Genomic DNA, 18,014 nt, shown 5'->3' with positions numbered 1-18,014 from the left:
CAGAGCTGTAGCAGCATTTCTTAACTCAGGTTAAGATGACTATGAAGGAAGAGAGACCACTCGGATCTTCTCCTGCTTAGCGACGACCTTGTTCGATCTTAAATGCCCCAATTCGGCATTACCTTGTCCATAACCATAAGTTCAAAAGGAGCATCTGAGTACTGTGCCTGATAAACGAACATCGACTCATTTCACCTTAGATGTTGAGAGATTCTTTCACATAATATGACTGGCCTCTCAATGAAGCAAACCCTAATGCACCTAGAGCCTTGGAACTCACATGACCCTCGTATAAAAAATTGCAGTAATCTGAGAAACCAGGGGGACTGCCGACCGAGGCAATTTCCCAAAGAAATTATAAAACTACCAAGGGCAACCTCTGGCATACACTAGAGAAACGGATCATGTACACAATCTTTTTCTTGGCATTGGTCCGGGAGCACGGCAGACTGGTCTTGGCCTGGACCCTGCCTCCGAATCCAACTCTCTAATACAAACAGAAGTCACCCTCGAAAATGGACCTGAGTAACTTTCAAACTTTTCCATAAAACTTGGGTTTCACGTCTCCGATATAGGTGACCGCTGACCAAGAAAGTTTCCAAGGAGAAGATCAACCTGCGTCGGCATTTAATCTCACAAGACAAACCTCTCTGCACTTAAAACGATCAGAAAAATTTTCGGATCTCTCAATCTCCGGAAGCACAGAGACAAGTGAATGAATATCAAGATACGTCCCAACTGAGAAAAGGAGAAAATTTCAAAAAATCCCTTCAAAGGGGGAATGATCCCTATAATAGACGTCTAGTGACAGAGAGAGAGGATTTCAAAATGTTTAAAGAGAGAGAGAGAGAGAGAGAGAGAGATTGTAAAAAAACTATCCATCACATCTTGTATCAAAAACTCTTCAGATTATCAGAATCTATACAACCAGAAGTCATGCCAACAGAGAATTTAATTCTAGGAGGGAAAAAAAAAAAGAATACTATCATACATCGACTTCCATAATGGAGAAGTTAAATAGCAGTTTCTCATATATGACCCAATTCATCAGACATTCCCCGCTTCACCCCCCTCACAAGTTTACTCTTGGCAACTACCTCTCATTTCTCCATCTTCAATGATGACCAACTCTTCTAATAAATTCTGACGTGTGGCTCACTCATTTCATCTCTCCGACATTCCTGACCATCAGGGCACGCCTTCCACTGAAGACCCAAAAGACAATCCAACAATCCCCGACAGCAGTCTCTAAGCACATTGACTATATTATGGTGCCCACAGATCCAAAACAAATTGGAACTTTTGACCACATATCCATTTCACATTACTGAGTTGAAGAAAATTGGCTGGGTAAAACATTAGGCACAAGTACAGCTTCGTTAGTCGCAGCTTTTGTTGCAGCAATGTCTTCCATCTGTTTCCATGTCGCTTCATGTTTCTTCTTCATATCCTCAGCTTTTTCTTCATCCTCCTGGAACTTCTGCAAGCACTCCTCAAATAGCTCCGGATCAACATCAGAGAATATTTTCCGAACATTAAGGGTCAAGCTCTGGACAACCTGGTTCCAGTGATTACGACAATTTCTCTCCAGAGCAGGGAACACTATTGGCAGTATAACACTTCGATTTTGTCTTATTAAGTTCTCAATATGATCATTGTTCCACAAGTACAAAGCCCTTTCTGCCACCTGAAAGGAGCAACCGTTTACCTAAACTTGCCATAGTAGGGAAATTACATGTATAAAGAACGAAAACCATGAATTTAAACACGCCATAATCATGCAGAAGGCACATCAGAGCACCCTAGACCCAAGAAAATAGATGAATTAAACTACCAAACAAATTGATTTAATTTGCTCGTGTATGTTCTCAGAAAAGAATGGTGCTCCATGCATGACCACGGTAGATACATCGGAGATGCTTTCTTGCATGGACTTACACGAATCCCTTATCTAGGGTAGTGAGCACATTCATCCTTCTAGCAATAAATTTGATTCTAATTGCATACTACACCCACACATCATCGACGCTGACATATCCAAGTCACCATTTCACAACGTTTATTCCCTGGAATAAAGATAAGAAAATCGATTTAATTGCAGACACCAACCTTAACATACCATCAGCCATGGATCAATTAACACCAGCCCATTTATAAGGAATTAAACAAAGGGCTATCCAAAGAAAACTCTTAGCTTCAAGTCCTTTGAGAAAATCGCCTTCAGGCAAACATCCAGGACTGAAAGATTTTTGCAGCCTTGCATACAAAGGAAAACATCCACGAGAAAAGGAGAATTTTTGTGCTTAAGTAGGCTCAATATTCTTAGGAAATCTATATTTAGAGGAATGAACGAAGACACTATGGTAAGATTCGGGTACTTTATGACACGTGATTTACTTTTCATGAGTCTGGATTCAGTTGTAACTGATGTAAAGTGAATGCTCAAAAGGTTCTTTCAACTGCGAATCCTGTGATTTTCTTGAAATCAGGGGAATAATGACGGCCCAGCTACTTAAATGTTAAAATTAAAGAATACAACATTTGGTAACAAAGATTTTGGTCATAAAGGACCAGTTCCAGAGATATTCCTCAGTTTAAAAATTGTTCTGTAGCATGCTTACCTAGATATATTCTCTGAAAAAATTACAACATCTTGATCTTACCCTTCTAGGAAGGGGATTGCAGATCCACCACTGACACAGATAGTACCATCACCCGATCGTAATTCACTATCCCAGCGCTACACCTTCATCACAGGATTCCTAAATACTACCACAGTACTATCATGGAATCAGTGTCTAAATGCCACCCAATCCATCTCAGCGACTACTTAGGGACCTACTGATCACAAGTGCTCATTTCCACCACCTCAACTAGTCATCCATCGCACCAGTGATCGCCATCCAGTACATTTACACCTAATGCTTCCATCAATTTCAGTGCATTCAGCATCTTAGGGGTGCATGTTTTTGCAATTGAATCAGATAATGGAATGATAACAGAGAGCTCAAATTGGAAGTGAAATCATTAGGAATATTGTAATGACCCCAATCTTGGAAATATACTTAGTACCAATATTAATGCTTTTGCTTCACCTGATAAATATCTACAACAAATCATTTGAAAAAGACACAAGCCCATCAACAATGAAAAGGCTTGTGAAGGGAAGCCTGATCAGAAAGTTACTAGAAAAGCTTAGATCCGATCTTCACCAGTCCAATAATCAAATTTAAGTAATCGTAATTTCATCCAATTTATCACATCACTTTCACATTTCCGTTATTGTTCTAAAGAAGGAAGGAGAAACATTACTTTATAACTCATCATCCTCAATATCGTGAATTCACCATATAATGAGTGCAAAGAGAACTGAACAGACAATGAAAGTCAAAAAGATCACATGTCACTACTACCACTAATTCTGATACATGTAAATATAGTGTAAATGCCTAAAGGAGTCATGAGCAGAACTTAGAAGGCAGTGCTATGGGCATGTCCAAACCAATATTGTGAAAAATCAAACATATCTTCACTACTATTTGTCCCCCAAAAATTCCAAACACAATTTCATGATTCAGCTTCATTTTCTATTATACGATCTCAACATGCAGCAGTTTATCATCATAAACATAAACGTGTGTGTGTGTGTGTGTGTGTGTGTGTGTGTGAGAGAGAGAGAGAGAGAGAATGGTTTTGTGCTACCTGAAAGTGTGAACTGCTCAAGCATCGCGCAATTTGCCTGAAAAGGGGCACCATACATCTCTGGAATTCAGGTGGCTGAGTTGCTTCCAGTATTTCTTCCAGTTCACTTAAAAACATGACCTCCTTTGAGCTATTTGTCACAGGCCAATACTTAAGCAGACCCCTAATTATTGTGTCTGCGAGTTTGCAGTCTTTCTCCACAAACTGCGTGATGCAGTAAGACAATTGCTGATGGTACATTGGCAAGCATTTAGGTTTGTGCAAAGGAATAAGAGCCCTAACAAGGAATAGTTTGTGTTCTTCTTTCAACGGGAGAGCAAACCCATTGATTATGCTGCCCAAAACTTCTAAAAGTTCAGCAATCCCATTATGCTTCTCTGTTTCAAAGATGAAACGAAAGAAGATGTTGTTGATAGCTTTTCTGACGAACGGCCGATGTACCATAAACTTTCCATATATTCGATGCAGAATTTGTTTCAAATATTCTCTTTCTCTGGGATCCTCAGAATCAAAGAGATCTAGCAGCTTCAACACAAAAGAGTGATCAACATATCTCTTAGCCAACTTTGCATCAGTTTCAGGTGATGCAACAAACCTCAGAAAAAATTCATATACAATTTGCAAATGAGGCCATGCAGGGTCCATCAAGGGCTCTTCCTCTTCCAAGTCAAAAGCTTCAAACACCTTGTTCTCCCGAGGTTGAGGGGTGAACGACCTAAACAAATTCACTGATACCATTTTTATGATCTCTTGCATTACAATTTCAGTGAACTTTCCATTTGCAGAAGTGACGTAATCCACAAGCTCGAGCAGTGTTTGCCGTTTAATGTCCTTCTCTTTTAAATTCTTTGTGGGATCAGTAAAGTCAAACAAAACACAACACATGTTTAACTTTCTAATAAACAAATTCTGCTTCTCAGAGTTTGGTACGTCTCTAAAACCGGGCAACGCTTCATAAGAAGCAGGGGTCACATTATCATACTTTGAATTCACAAATTGGGCAGGCTTACGTCCATGACCATTTCCCAAATTTGAAGCAGAAGTAGGACCTGGAAGAGACGCATTGCCCAAGCTATCCAGTCTATGACTCGCAAGATCGCCACTCCTCGAACCCCCGCTGGACTTCATAGACGAGGCGACCGGGCCTCCATGGTCACGGCTTTCGGACTTGGACGGCTTCCGTGGAAGTCTACCCAGTATCTGCTTGATCATATCTCGAATGCAAAACACAGGGAAACCAAAATATCTCCAGGCGAGCAACGTCCAGAATCTAAGCCACTCTAGTCAGAAGCGAGAACCTTGACTTATCTATCAAGAACAGCTCCAGACGCATGAATCCTGTCAAACCAAATGACAAGCAAACCTTATTGCACGAATTGATCTCCCGCAAGCAGAGACACTTATGCAGGGTAAAAATTGACAAGCAAACCACAGAACATGGCATCAATCAGAGTTTTGCGTCAAAGAGACCTCACATTTTGCTGCATCAAAATGTCTGAAGTGTCGGAAGACCCTTCTTATCACTAAGAAGACCCCTTGACAGCCTCTCTGCGACCCGAGCCGCAAGGAACACCAAACCTAAATCAAGTCAAACTCCGAAACAGCCCCAAAATCTACGCGAACGACGAACCAGATGATTAAGCCCGAAACCGATTTCTTCAAGCGGCAATTGCCCTCCGAATCGGCCCGATCAGTCGCGAAACCGAGCTTCAGCGAGTGGCGACGAGATCTGGTACGATCTGGAAAAAACGAAGCACGCAAGGCAGGTACGAATCAGCCCGAAAAAAGAAAATAAAATAAACCCCCAGACTGTTATGGAAATCAACCGAGCACGAGTTCGAGGAGCCAACTCGCCCGACCGAAAGCCAAAAGCGGGGGAGTAGCAGAACATCAATGGGGAAATCGGAGAAACTTCTCGGCACTTACGGGAGCAATTCCTGTGACTTCCTTCGGAGAGAAGAAGAAGAAGCAGCAGCAGCAGCAGCAGCAGCAGCAGGAGGAGGAAGAGACGGAGATGTTTCGCGTCTCACTCCTCGCTTTTGAAAGTTGAACCCGAGCGGAGAGCGACCGAGCGACCGAAACAGCGAGAGCCTCTTTAACGACAACTACAAAATGACAGACAGAGTCAAATAGGAAGTGGCGACTTCTGAGAGTCCGACGAGCGAGCGTGCGAGCGAGAGAGAGAGAGAGAGAGTGCGCGCGTGTTTATTTCTCTAATCCATATAATTAACTCCTAATTGATATTACCATATTATGATATTAACTCCTAATTTGCATCCTTCCACACTTTTGTTTCACAAAAAATAAATGATTCGAAAAATATTGTTCTAGAGATAATTATTTGTATTGTGATACAAAAATAAACAAATTAAGAAGAATTTCATTGTCCGAAAAAATATTGTAGCATAAATTATTGTCAATAATAAGCATTTTTTTGGTTGATTAATTATTTCAACCGATACAAGCAATCATATTTTGAAAAATATTTTTTAAAATTATTTATTTTTTACGAAATAAACGGAGCATTCTACTATAAATTTACAAAACAAGGGGCGATTAACCGGCACTTTCGAAGTACATAGAACTAAAGAGGAAACATAGAAACTGTGGGGGGCGATAATGGAAACCTCTTTCACCGTCGGTTCGTGTTTGAATTGAAATGAAGATTCGTGGCCCCTTTGGTGGGTGTGCTTTATCACAGATGAATAAGGGCACGACATTTGCCCGCGGTAGACGGATTTCAACAATTTCAGCTAATGGCCTCCACCACCATTATAGTATTGTTCGTGATCACAGGCCACATATAAGCGAAAGGTACTTCCATGTTTACGAAACCTGTAGGTAAATTAACTTCGCTTAATCTTCACAAGTTTGAAATTTAATCGGCTCGAGAATTGACCACTCCTCCTTGAAAATCCCCCCAAATGCTCTCGAGAACTTGCAGATTCCTTCTCGTTAAGAGCGACCGTTAATTAATGTCCTAAAGCACCATCCTTGATTTCTGATCCCTTCCTTAAAAAAGCCTAAGCTTGAGTATCCTGACATTTTATGACATATGCAATCATTAAGTGGTCTTTAGTACCGATCGTAGCAGAAATGAGTGATTCAAAAACCTCCCCAACTTCGATCTCAAAAAAAAAAAAAAAAATATCCCTCTCGGCCTATCCCCACATCAAGATGGTGCGCATCCATGCAATCAACTCAATCCAAGGTAACCTCCTAGATCAGACAACGCCGAATTGACCCGCGCGTCCTGACAAGCCCAAGAAACGTCGACGGTCAGTACTGATTTTTCATTCGCGAGGAATTATGGTTTTCATTCAATTTTCTGACAAGGAAGCATCAAGCTAGACTAGCAAGACAGGCTTCAGAATTAAAACCCGGAATTGTTCTGCCACATGCAAGGAACCACATGCGTCAGTAATCAGGTGGTCCCGTTTTGCAATGAAAGCTGTTGACATTGAGATGAGGAGGAGGGCAGATATTTGGCAGAACCGCACTTTCCCTTTTGGAATGCATACTATCATAGTGAGATACGCTGGGGAAAACTAAAGAAGCAGGCTTATCACAGGAAAATAGAAACCCTTTTTGCCTGAGCTCAGGAGCAGAAAAGGCATTGCTTCTGGATTCTCATAACTGAACCGCAGGATGCACATCGATCTAGAAAAAGACATCCCAGCTCTCTTCTCATGACAATCAACCCTGTTTGGTACCGATCTGATAAATGACTAAATCCAAGCAATCCATGGAAAAACTAACGGCGGCAACAAGAACACCTTTGACGACCGTAACATCAAAGCAAAGCTGTAACTCCTATAGAGAATTGGAAGTCACGTATGGTTACGATCTTCTCTAATAAGCATTGCAGAAAGACCTTTCATTCGGGAACAGAGTCGGATGCCATGAGAAAGGCGTCTCCGTTAACGAGCGGAATGGAACAAATGACTAGTGTGAATTTGAAGTAATTCAAGACTAGGGTTGATGCATAAGGGCACGTAACCTCTTCCTTTTAGGTTTTCTTTCTGGCGTTCGCAAGGAAAAAAAAGTCACATCGATTTAAGGTCCTTATACCACTTGAAACTATGAGGGAACCCAAAAGGCAAATTATGTGCATTCTTCAAGTAGAAGAGCGGAAGGAGAGATGCATCTGCTTCGTCACAAACCATGTTCTGCTCTGACATCGACAAAAGCCTGAATGGAGGGTTCTCTTCCGACAAAATCAGAGATAACTTCAATAGGATCCTTCGCTCCTCCAGGAGCTAATACCTGAAAAGAAAATTATGAGATGATTTAACCATGGAACAGAAATGAAAAACTACTTCAGAGTACTCCATAAGCACTGAGTTAATCATATAGACATGCTCATTCAAATTTCAAGGAACCAAGTGTTGCTCCCAGGTGGAATGAGATAACAAAAAGAAACTCCACTTGATTGAAAGCACATACAATATATATCTAGATGCCAGAGAAAAGTACACATAAGGCAAAAGGGAACCTCTACTTTGAGAAATCATTAGTGAGCAATGTTCTCTTCTGAGAGAACATACTCAGATAATCTAATTGAAAATCACAAACAAATGTTTCATCTGCTGCTTTCCAACATGACCTACTTATGTTATAGGTAGATTGTTTTACCTTATTCCTAAACACCATTCCGATATTTTGGTTGAAAATATCATCCCTGAACTTCGAGAGAAAAATATCGGTGGCAAATACCTGTCAACTGTAGTGTTAGCATCAATACTGAGGAGGAAAAGGTCGTTATAGATCAACCATCGTTGGAACATTTTTAGGTCATTATGATGCTCAGGTTGAATGCATGTGTAAACAGCTGGGAAAATGAAGAGCTGGTAGAAAAGATAATGAATATCTTATCAGAAGAAGAAATTCCATCGTTCTTCTTCAGACATCAATAGTAATGCCAACCTCACTCCAGATTCTACTGTAACAAGCTGCTTCGTAACCAATTGCACAGCGTGGAAAACAGATTGCTGGATTGGTTCCTTCCAAAATCGGCAATCCCAGCATCACCTAAAATAGTAAAGAAAAGTATAACACCAATTTCTTTAGACACATCTCCACAACTACATCCACAATTCAGTTTAGCTACCTTTGGATGGAGATGCTTATATAGCTCGACAATATCGATGTCATCAGCAGAATGTATAATCTGATCGAAAAGGCCTGACATGCAAACAAGCGTGAGAAAGAAATGTTACTCACGCAATTGATATTGGATATCATGATTGTCCCTGCGAAAGCATTCACATGATTCCAATTGAACATCTTCTTTCTCTGTTCTATAGAGGTGTCGTACATTTCAACGTAATGAAGGTGACCCAGATTCAAACATGGAGCAGCAGGCAGAAAAGGCAAACTCTAAAATTATATTTGCAAATGTTTTTGGGAGAAAAAAGACCAAGGAGGTTAGTAGAGCCAAATGGAAGAGGGAAGGAAACATTTCTGGACACAATTTCCGTTCACCAATATTAAGCCAAAGAATTTTCTTTTTATACTGTCCACTGATACTAAAAATTTCAAATAGTCCAAAAGTAATATTCAATCAAAATCTTCCATACAGCTATGGAGCATCATCCGGCCCAGAATCCACTGGTGCAAGAAAACCAGTTCTACCTTAAGTGATCTTAGTAATCCACAGCGTTCACTTTTCTTTCTGTTGAATATGTATGAGTAATAGGCAAGCCAGCAAACAGCTCCATCTGACAGGTCTGAATTCTACATTAAAAGTATGAGGAACAGAATACTCACTATAAAGAATTTCTTGCTTCAATTTAAGTGCTGAAAAACTGTATCGCCACTTTTTTAGTGATCGGCACATTTCATCATTGACTGGCTTTGTCAAATCCTTCAAATAAGAAGAGTAAAATACATAAAATTTACACTTTGGATCAAATGGATCTGAAGACAATGTCTGTGCAACCATGTGACTAACTCACCTGATGGAAGCCAGATATCAACTCTAAGCATAGGCTTTCATAACACCTGAAAGGTCTTGAAATGTTAGAAGCCGGAGTCATCCAAACATGGGACAGCATCATTCCTAACTCACCAATTTTCAAACACTTGAGCAGGGATCTCCTCAAAATCCGGACTAACACGCAGCCCCGAGAATCTGGCAAATGATGCCCTGTTGCAGATATGCTGCATCTGAAAACCGAATGCCACCCAAATGCCACAAAAGAAAATTAAAGCCAACCTTACCACTATTCCATCAGCAAAATCAATTTCTTAAATTATGACCTCTATAGGGAAGAAATAAAGTTTAAAAGAAAGGAATGAAAGAAAGATCAGTAGCTTTACAATTCACTTCGTTCTTACATATGGAAGTACTTCTGGTTTAAAGCGTTTGTATCGTTTGATATTCACCAAAATGAAAAAAGACTAATCGAGTTAGAAATGGAAGCTTGACAACGATTTCCCATTGCTCACCACAATGTCCTTGGCACGCTCTTAGAAGTCAACATTGCGAAATATAGAAGAAGATGAAGACATGGACCCGTAGAGCGAAATGCTATTAGGTTAACTAAATCTAGAGCGCAGGCAAGTGATACATTAGTAAATTACCAAACGGAGGTATCTCAGATGCTTCAACATACCACATGTCCAAACTCATGGAAAAAGTTGACCACTTCAGAGAATCGTAGAAGACCAGGATGAGCACCGATATCCTTTGGGAATTGAGTTATCAGCAACGCCACTGGTATCTAGCACAACAAAAGTCAGATCATGTAAAATATTTCGGCAGGACGGCAACTTTTGGGCTGTTGACAGTAAATAGATCACCGAAATGAAACAAACATGGGAATTATTTCATTTATAAACATATTAATGAGTGAAACCAAGCAGATGTTCGTAATTTGTTATAAATTATATACTCTTTGGATGTTTCTCTAAAATCCTAATAAGCAAGACAACACTTCTGAGGAAGCTCCAAATGCTACACAAAGTCCTTGGAGAAAGCAGGTATCACACTGCACTAAGACCAGAATAAATGATGCATGCAATGATCACATGACCTGCTTCGAGCATTATTCAAGTGTTCATCCTAGGGATTCGGTGCTCCGAAAGCTAAAGACAGGTGGACAATATCTCAACGGAAAAGGGTCAGCCAGAGTTCACATGATATGTTATTTGTACAAACCAGATAACATGCCATATGACTTCAAACCCATAAATCTAACCTGAACCAGAACTTCCAATCAAGCAAAAAGCCAAGAGAACTTCATTTGATGGCCAAGCTTGGAGATCAAAAATATGCATAAAGGTATAATTTTTGTGGAACTAAGGCAAAAAATGATTTTCCACCAAGTACAACGTACAACATACTACCTCAAATAAAAGCATGCTCCAGAAAAGAAAAGATATTTGAAATCACAAAGAGGAGTCTTGTCATGGGTTAAGCACCTGGGCAACATTATTAAAAGATAACGATCTGTTCTGAAGAGCAACCACACATGTGTGACCGTACTTTCCTTCTCTGCAAAGAAATTCAAAATTCAAGTAAACAAAGAATTAAAAGTAACCTAAAGCTTATAGATCAAACACAAACCTTTTATACATATCAAGGTAGAAATACCCCAGGAGATCACCGGAACTTAAGTCAATAACTGAAAATAATCGAACATCACAATGCCAAACCTCAGGGTCCGCAATTTCTTCAAATCTCAAACCTGTCAAGCAAATGCATGGGTGTATAAATCACACTGTCTATAAGGACAAATAAAGGACGCAGAGCCAATTGAAGTTACCAAAAAGGTCTTGGAAAACTTTAAAGATGCCTGACAGAACTAATTTGACAGGAAAATATTGCTTAATGGCTCCAAAATCTAGATCAAAGTGCTGCTCTTGAAATGTCTTTATGTAATACAACAGATCCTCGATTCCAAAAGGGACATCTCCTTCCTCTTTTCTCTGAAACCAAAAGAAAGCACCATAAGACACTACAATTAAAAAATATTACTGTCCACCCTAAATCAACGGAGCATATTTGCACCTTCAAGTCCTTCAATACTGTCAGTTCCCTATCAGCCATGTTTGTCAAACTGGCAGAGATGTCCTCTAAGAACTCAAAAACCTGTTGCATAATCCATATAGCAAAAACAATATTAATAAAGATCTGGATGGAGAGCTGCAGTACTGAAATGTATGGTCATTCTACTTTAGAAATGTCACACATCCACCTTTGATAAATGGACAGACTCCACATACCAGTAAGAACAACATCACACAGATAGATATGTTCCATATGAATGGAATGCAAAAAATGGTGATCACTACTCCCTATCCTTGAGATTTATCTCAAAAGCGTATGTAAGAAGGTCTAGTGGCAATATTCAGCCAAACAAAGCAAAAATATGGGCATCTGGAACATCCTTTCACAAGTAGGCAAATGTCTTTTAGCTCTTCCGAGGAATGCAGGAAGCTACTCCATTTGTTATCAGAAAAAAATAGTCTGATCTGCCAGAAAATCTACAGACAAGGATCTGGTGATGGCCGCAACACAAACTATGCATTTTAATGTGTGATCTCTAGCTATATAGTCATTCAAAGGCATCTACATAATGCCCTTGATTGCAGGGGATAATACTCGCCAAACTATAGATGAATGACAGACTCACATAATTTCACCATTTACACGCTGAAATCATAACCATTTTTGTACCAAAAAGTTACCAACATCTCAACCCTCTCCACAATTCTTAACAAAACTAATCAGCAAAAAGCAATTCCGAAGAGAAGAACAAATACAATAGTACGACGCCTTTGAAGTGACAACTCACACACACACCTTTGATGGTTTTCTTGCCATTCTGCAGTCAAGAGCATATTCTGCATAATTTGAGTAGCCAAGTAATTTAGCTAATTTATGTCGAAGCTGGACCTGCATCACGAGGACATATATAGTCAACTTTATATGCCAAAAGTCCCAACTGCAAGACCTCAATAATGCAGATTCAAGGAAAATTAAGATCTTTGTTAAAAACTCGTGCTAATTCCACAATGTGCAGGCTTGAATATATGATGTAAAAGGAATCCAGAATATGAAACTCACTAATTTACTAATGAGGAACTTCACTAAGGAAAAGTAAGGAGACTAAACAAAGTTTCCATGACTAGGCGCGCACTTTTCCAGCAATTATGCTGCAACAGTACTGAACTGTCCTACTGCCAGCTCTTGGCCTTGATGTTTCATTCTTGTATTGGAAATATATCCATTATAAGGAAAAGGGGAGAGAGAGAGAGAGAGAGAGAGAATGTAATGAGAATATATGGTTCCACAGTATATAAAGGAGAAACTTTGAATAGATCAACTCAGCTGATGAGAATATATAGATTGTGCAATAGTTCTCAAAAGTATCAATAAGACAATGATAGCAATGTCAAGCCAACTCAGCACAAAGCATTTCTTCTCATGCTTTTTGATGTCTTGTCCATGATAAAGCCTTCGGAATCCAATGGAAAATTATGCAGCCAACACTATCTCGATATACTGAGCTTATAAGGATACAGTGAATGCTTAGAAAAATTATCAACAAAGTGGTGGGGATTGAAAAGGAATTCTCTCAATCCCAATGTCACATTGAGTTATAATTGTTTGACGAATGCTGTAACCATTGTACACTGAATAAATAAATGTTTAGACTTTGAAAATATGCTTGTCAGCAAATCGAGATGATTTTTTACATCCAATATAAATATTTAATGCTGATGAAACAAAAACAGGGATGCAAGGTGTACCAGATTTTCTAGAATAGACAGATTGATTTCCCCACATCTCTTTCCATATGCTGTTCCTACTGTCCTCCTGGTTGCCCCCACCTTCACAATAAAATGTTAACTCTGTGAATAGATGGAACCATCCACATTAGAAAATCCATCAGAGATCAACAAGCGGTTCATTTCGGTAAACAAAGAGGGATCCCCCAGAAGATAAACACAACAGCTAAATGATGGGACCAACTGCAGATGTTTAGACGCTAATGCTTTTAGTTGTAACTCAGAAAATTATTAAATATCTGCAAGTTACAAGCGAAGAGTCATTTTGTTTAGGTTGTTTCACTGCATGGTACAGTTACCATTTACTAGTAGATATTTTCCAGATGCCAGTGCTTATTGGGCATGATTGTTTTTTAGACACTCATTTGCAAAGATCTCAAGTCAGCTGTCTTATGCGTCGCCATGTATAAACTTTTAGAGTTTTCAGTGGATAACAAATAACAGGATCTCTGTTCTCCAGAAAATTTGTGTACTAGATAATTTGTCCAGCCACAGTGGAACAAACAATGCTCAGCTGCTACAAGTAAAAGATATGCTTGAGGAAGTATAAGAAGAAGTGCATCTAACAAGCTTATTGTGGCAGCATCGATCAGCAAGAACAGTTCAAACTGCTATCATTTACCATTGAAAACTAGATCATGTCCCCATCATGCAGACAACTTTTTAAACAGAAAACGCATTCATTTGTCAATTAATCACCACAAAGTTTGTGATGACATAAAAATTGTCAGAACTAACCCAGAACGAGTTGTACTAACATTTCGAATCGAGTTTAAGGAGCCAATTATGCTACATATGTCATCTCTGCCGAATTAAATGAGTTGTTACTCTTTTGAGTACTTCTAGTTAATTCTGTATCTGAGGTTAGTAGACGTCAAAGGTCTCATCTAACAACAGAACAACATATGCTGCATAATCTGCATGATATTCCCTGTCTCTTAGTCCAGAAAATGACGGTCATGCCTCCATCTCAGCTATAATTGGCTCAAAGCTTCTTCAAAGAGCATTATAATTCAGGTAAAGAGAATGTTCTCATCTGAAATTGACTCAGGTACCCAGAATGCCAGATTTCAAGCAAGGAAACTCTAAAATAGAGCAATGAAATGGTCAATGAATAACAGCATTCAGAAGAGATGCCAAATAAATTACTCTACAAATCCAGAAGATAATACCTTGCAGAGATCCAGCACTGCTGCAACATTTGGACTTCTAAGAGAAACCTTGTATTTATCATTCTGAACTTTGTCTAAATTCTACAGAGGAACATATCCAGCACAAATAAGAAGAAATAAGATGTATGAAACAGAATGCGACCGAAATTCCAACCAACAGCAGCAGAAATAAAAACCAATATATCCCAGCTTGAAATTTTCGGTCGGGATGATGTTATATCATATATATGAGAAGCAAGGTCAAGGCAGTTACAAAAGTTCTAGTACACCTTTCATTAAAAAGGGAAAAAGCTCGACCCATGTGCTACGATGAAGCCAAACAGCACCACCAAAATGGAATTTATGAAGCAACTGAAGCTTCGGTCTTTAAGACTCAGTGGTGGCCATCATTGTGATGTCTAACTGTTATACGCCCATTAGCTGGGCAAAGAACAACAATACTAACCTTAAGGAACTCAGGTGGCAACCCATGTAGCTCACTCTCACTGAAGAGAAGATAACTGCAATCATCATTAAGGTTACGAATATATTGGCAGCTTAGTTCATCAATTTGAGATTTCAAGCGCTGCACTTCCTCTCTTTTAGCTGTAGCAAGATTCAATCCATTCCGCTCAAAGTCTCTCACCTGTCACTGATAGGAAAAAAAATTAATATTTGGACATAGCAGTTAATACAACTCAAATACACTCTAAGAGGATCGTGCAACTTTTGAAGCATCAAATTGTGGAGATTTTAATGCAAATGAACTACAGATGGTGGATATTTCCGTACCAGGAACTGTAGATAGCAAGACGCTTCAGGATTCATCCAATCTCCCCTCGTCAAAAGAGCTTTCACAACACGATACACATCTTCACGGAGACTGAGAGGCTTGCACAGAAGGGACCAAGGATCAACTTACAAATATTCAAGTGATGCAGAATAATGTTAAGACCATAGCTGTTTCCAGGGTCCATTGGGGGCCAACACAAACCCAACAATTTTTTTAACTAAATCTTCTGAAGACAAGAAGCGTCTATAGGGACTACCTTTCATGATACTAAATGTTTAATTTCCCAATTGTTCTACTACCAAATTACATGTCACATAGATTCGGGGTTTTCCCAAAAATCAAATTGACAAAACAGGTATTCAATCACTGTCACTTCCAGAAAGGTGTTAAGCCGAATCGCTAAACATCCGGCCCTAGTCCAACCATTCGTAAAACTTTGTGATTGCATGCCATATGACTCTCTCCATAGGTATGTGACCAGGCGTTTTACCATTCTTAATTAAGAAAGAGGGCAATAATCAAAGCAGATAAAAACAAATGCCACAAATTAACAGGAGCCACTGACCTGCAACTCAATTTGTGTGCATCAATCCTACGCTCTGCTTGAGCGCTAGCTTTGCGCACATCATCCGACACCGAAACCATCTTTGGGAATATACAAGACTGCATAAGTGGAAACTCTTCCGCCTCTAATTCGGCTAGCGGCAACACAACATTCGTGTAACTAACCTGCACATGTACATGTTTGTTACGGCGAATAACCATTGAAGCAAAATCAGGAACAAAGCCGTGCAAAGCAAAGTGAAATGACGGCAGTTCACTGGATAGCCATGCCTTGTCAAGAGGCACCGAAGCGACCACATCGTGGACCTCCTTCGACCTGGCGACTATCCGGTCCGCTAATTTCGATATTTCCCGAGCGGAGAGGCCAACTCGTACATCCGAACCACGAAGATCTAGCGAAGTGACGACCAAACGGAAACAAAATCAACTTTCGAACGAGCAAAAATGCAACTGTAGAATCGAACAAGTACAAAAACGAAAATCCACCGCATAAAATGTTCTACAAGTCCAGGAACGAAGGCCGACACGCATGAATCGAAGCCTTTGCCGAGAGGCGCAGTACCTTTCCTCCTCCGATTCCTTCCGTAAGCTCTGACGGCGTAGACGGCGAGGTTGACGGCGAGAGCGAGGACAGCAGCAGCTCCGGTGAAGGCCAGGAGCTGATTCTCTCGCTTCGGCTTGCTCATTTTCTCACGGTTTCCCTGGCTTTCCATGATTCCGAGCCGGTCCGTTCTCTTGCTCACCAAACGCCACCTGCGAGGGAAACTTTTGGTCTTTCAGAGGGAAGAAAGCGAGATTTGACCTTTTAAATATTTATAAAAAGGAAAAGCGCAAAAAAAAAAAAAAGAAGAAGACGTCGCGGAAGAATCTAATTTGTTTTGCCTTTTTTCCACAAAAAAAAAAAGAAAGAAAATAAAAGCGAGTGTCCGGATTTCGGGAGGAACTGCGACTCGCGGCCGGCCACTGATTGCGAGGCCCGATACGATGTTTGTCTCATTTGTCCTTAACAGGTAATGTCGCCCGTCAAACTTAATCATTGCCTTCTTTTTCGACTTGGCCATTGTTAACTTCTAATTTTGCTTTTTCGACCCAAAAAAAAAAAAAACGTCTAATTTTGCTTCTTTTACTAAGGCCTTATTTGGTTCAGCATTGCAAATGAGCATTAGGGCTCTAAAGTCCCTTGGCCAAATGCAAATAGTATTTAATTCATTTTTTGGCTCACTTTGAGAAGATGCAATCGCATCTCGAATGCTCTTCAAAATCCTTTAGTCCATAGAGGTATTTTGGGCTATAGGACTTTGCGAAATGCAACTAATTTTTTTATTATTTTAATTTTGTCACATTCGTTTGCCACCGCCGGTCGGCCGTGCCGCCGCCTTTTTTTCAAAAAGAAAAAATATTTTACAAAGTTCATTTTTCACCAAACAATATTTACGTCAAAGTTGCTTTCCAGTGTGTTTTTAAAATACACTTTACCAAACACTACTTACATTTTGAAAAATGCCTTTAACCCAACGGTATTTGTATTTTCTCAAAATTTCTTGGCCAAATATTAAATCAAACAGGGTCTAAGATTGCATTCAATATATACTCAAACAAAAGGAAAAACTAAGATTTCATCGCCTCTTCTTTTCATTTAACTCTTCCTATTGATAAATCACGAAACATTATATCTCTCGATAAATAAAATCTTTTGACCAAACATTCACTCTGTAAGATTGGGTTTGGTTTAGTTTTGGGCACTGGACTTTTAGCATTTGCAAAGTACAGTTTTGCATTGCACGGCCTCGAGATTGGCAAATACTTTGAAAATGCTCTCCAAAAAGAAATGCTGTCAAAATGAGTTATAATAAATTCATGTTTTAATCCAAATTTATTGAGGTGGATTAAATCTAGGTCACCCCGAATTTAAAAAATGTAGATCGTAACGGGTTGCAAAGAGAAAAGCCCAAAAAAGTATGAGTTTTAGTGGGTTCGGTTAAACACTTCAACCTAGACATGGCCAA

General features: G+C 39.6%; 2 protein-coding genes across 6 annotated transcripts; both read right to left on the bottom strand.

Annotated features, from left to right (window-relative positions):
* Nucleotides 1-868: 868 nt before the first annotated feature.
* Nucleotides 869-5,862, bottom strand: LOC115749346 (serine/threonine protein phosphatase 2A 57 kDa regulatory subunit B' theta isoform-like). 2 transcript variants are annotated; one of them, XM_030686110.2, is made up of 4 exons: nucleotides 5,629-5,862; nucleotides 5,173-5,441; nucleotides 3,703-5,040; nucleotides 869-1,687 (listed from the first exon to the last, which is right to left on the bottom strand). In XM_030686110.2, the coding sequence occupies exons 3-4, from the start codon at nucleotides 4,912-4,914 to the stop codon at nucleotides 1,325-1,327; spliced, it is 1,575 nt and encodes a 524-aa protein (XP_030541970.1). In that variant the 5' UTR covers nucleotides 4,915-5,040; nucleotides 5,173-5,441; nucleotides 5,629-5,862; the 3' UTR covers nucleotides 869-1,324. The 2 variants fall into 2 exon arrangements, with proteins under 2 accessions (XP_030541970.1, XP_030541969.1); XM_030686109.2 differs by having other exon boundaries at nucleotides 5,178-5,441.
* Nucleotides 5,863-7,310: 1,448 nt separating this feature from the next.
* LOC115749342 (probable thimet oligopeptidase) lies at nucleotides 7,311-16,805 on the bottom strand. Of its 4 annotated transcripts, XM_048279961.1 has the most exons (21): nucleotides 16,571-16,805; nucleotides 16,279-16,400; nucleotides 16,010-16,173; nucleotides 15,444-15,534; nucleotides 15,118-15,297; nucleotides 14,673-14,753; nucleotides 13,462-13,542; nucleotides 12,512-12,604; nucleotides 11,717-11,797; nucleotides 11,472-11,634; nucleotides 11,273-11,393; nucleotides 11,128-11,200; nucleotides 10,320-10,427; nucleotides 9,773-9,870; nucleotides 9,660-9,705; nucleotides 9,472-9,568; nucleotides 8,813-8,886; nucleotides 8,629-8,733; nucleotides 8,338-8,418; nucleotides 7,850-7,968; nucleotides 7,311-7,723 (listed from the first exon to the last, which is right to left on the bottom strand). In XM_048279961.1, exons 1-20 carry the CDS (start codon nucleotides 16,719-16,721, stop codon nucleotides 7,858-7,860), a joined length of 2,121 nt encoding a protein of 706 aa, XP_048135918.1. In that variant the 5' UTR covers nucleotides 16,722-16,805; the 3' UTR covers nucleotides 7,311-7,723; nucleotides 7,850-7,857. The 4 variants fall into 4 exon arrangements, 3 of the variants coding, with proteins under 3 accessions (XP_048135918.1, XP_030541965.1, XP_048135919.1); XM_030686105.2 differs by having other exon boundaries at nucleotides 7,565-7,968; XM_048279962.1 differs by lacking the exons at nucleotides 7,311-7,723; nucleotides 7,850-7,968 and adding an exon at nucleotides 7,983-8,227 and having other exon boundaries at nucleotides 8,279-8,418.
* Between the last annotated feature and the right edge of the window lie 1,209 nt (nucleotides 16,806-18,014).

The sequence above is a fragment of the Rhodamnia argentea genome, chromosome 6 (assembly GCF_020921035.1).
Source record: "Rhodamnia argentea isolate NSW1041297 chromosome 6, ASM2092103v1, whole genome shotgun sequence".
Lineage (NCBI taxonomy): Eukaryota > Viridiplantae > Streptophyta > Magnoliopsida > Myrtales > Myrtaceae > Rhodamnia > Rhodamnia argentea.
Note: the sequence above shows the minus strand (reverse complement) of the source record. Positions and strands in the feature narration are given on the sequence as shown.

What these genes read in the sequence shown, in the direction of transcription:
- LOC115749342 (XM_048279961.1), bottom strand. Translation starts at nt 16,721, where the DNA reads ATGGAAAGCCAGGGAAACCGTGAGAAAATGAGCAAGCCGAAGCGAGAG. An exon ending in CAGTGCTGGATCTCTGCAAG is followed by an intron (nt 13,543 to 14,672) that starts GTATTATCTTCT and finishes TTTATTGTGAAG; the next exon opens with GTGGGGGCAACCAGGAGGAC. An exon ending in CTTTTAATAATGTTGCCCAG is followed by an intron (nt 10,428 to 11,127) that starts GTGCTTAACCCA and finishes TTGTTGTGCTAG; the next exon opens with ATACCAGTGGCGTTGCTGAT.
- LOC115749346 (XM_030686110.2), bottom strand. Translation starts at nt 4,914, where the DNA reads ATGATCAAGCAGATACTGGGTAGACTTCCACGGAAGCCGTCCAAGTCC. An exon ending in TGAGCAGTTCACACTTTCAG is followed by an intron (nt 1,688 to 3,702) that starts GTAGCACAAAAC and finishes TGCTCCTTTCAG; the next exon opens with GTGGCAGAAAGGGCTTTGTA.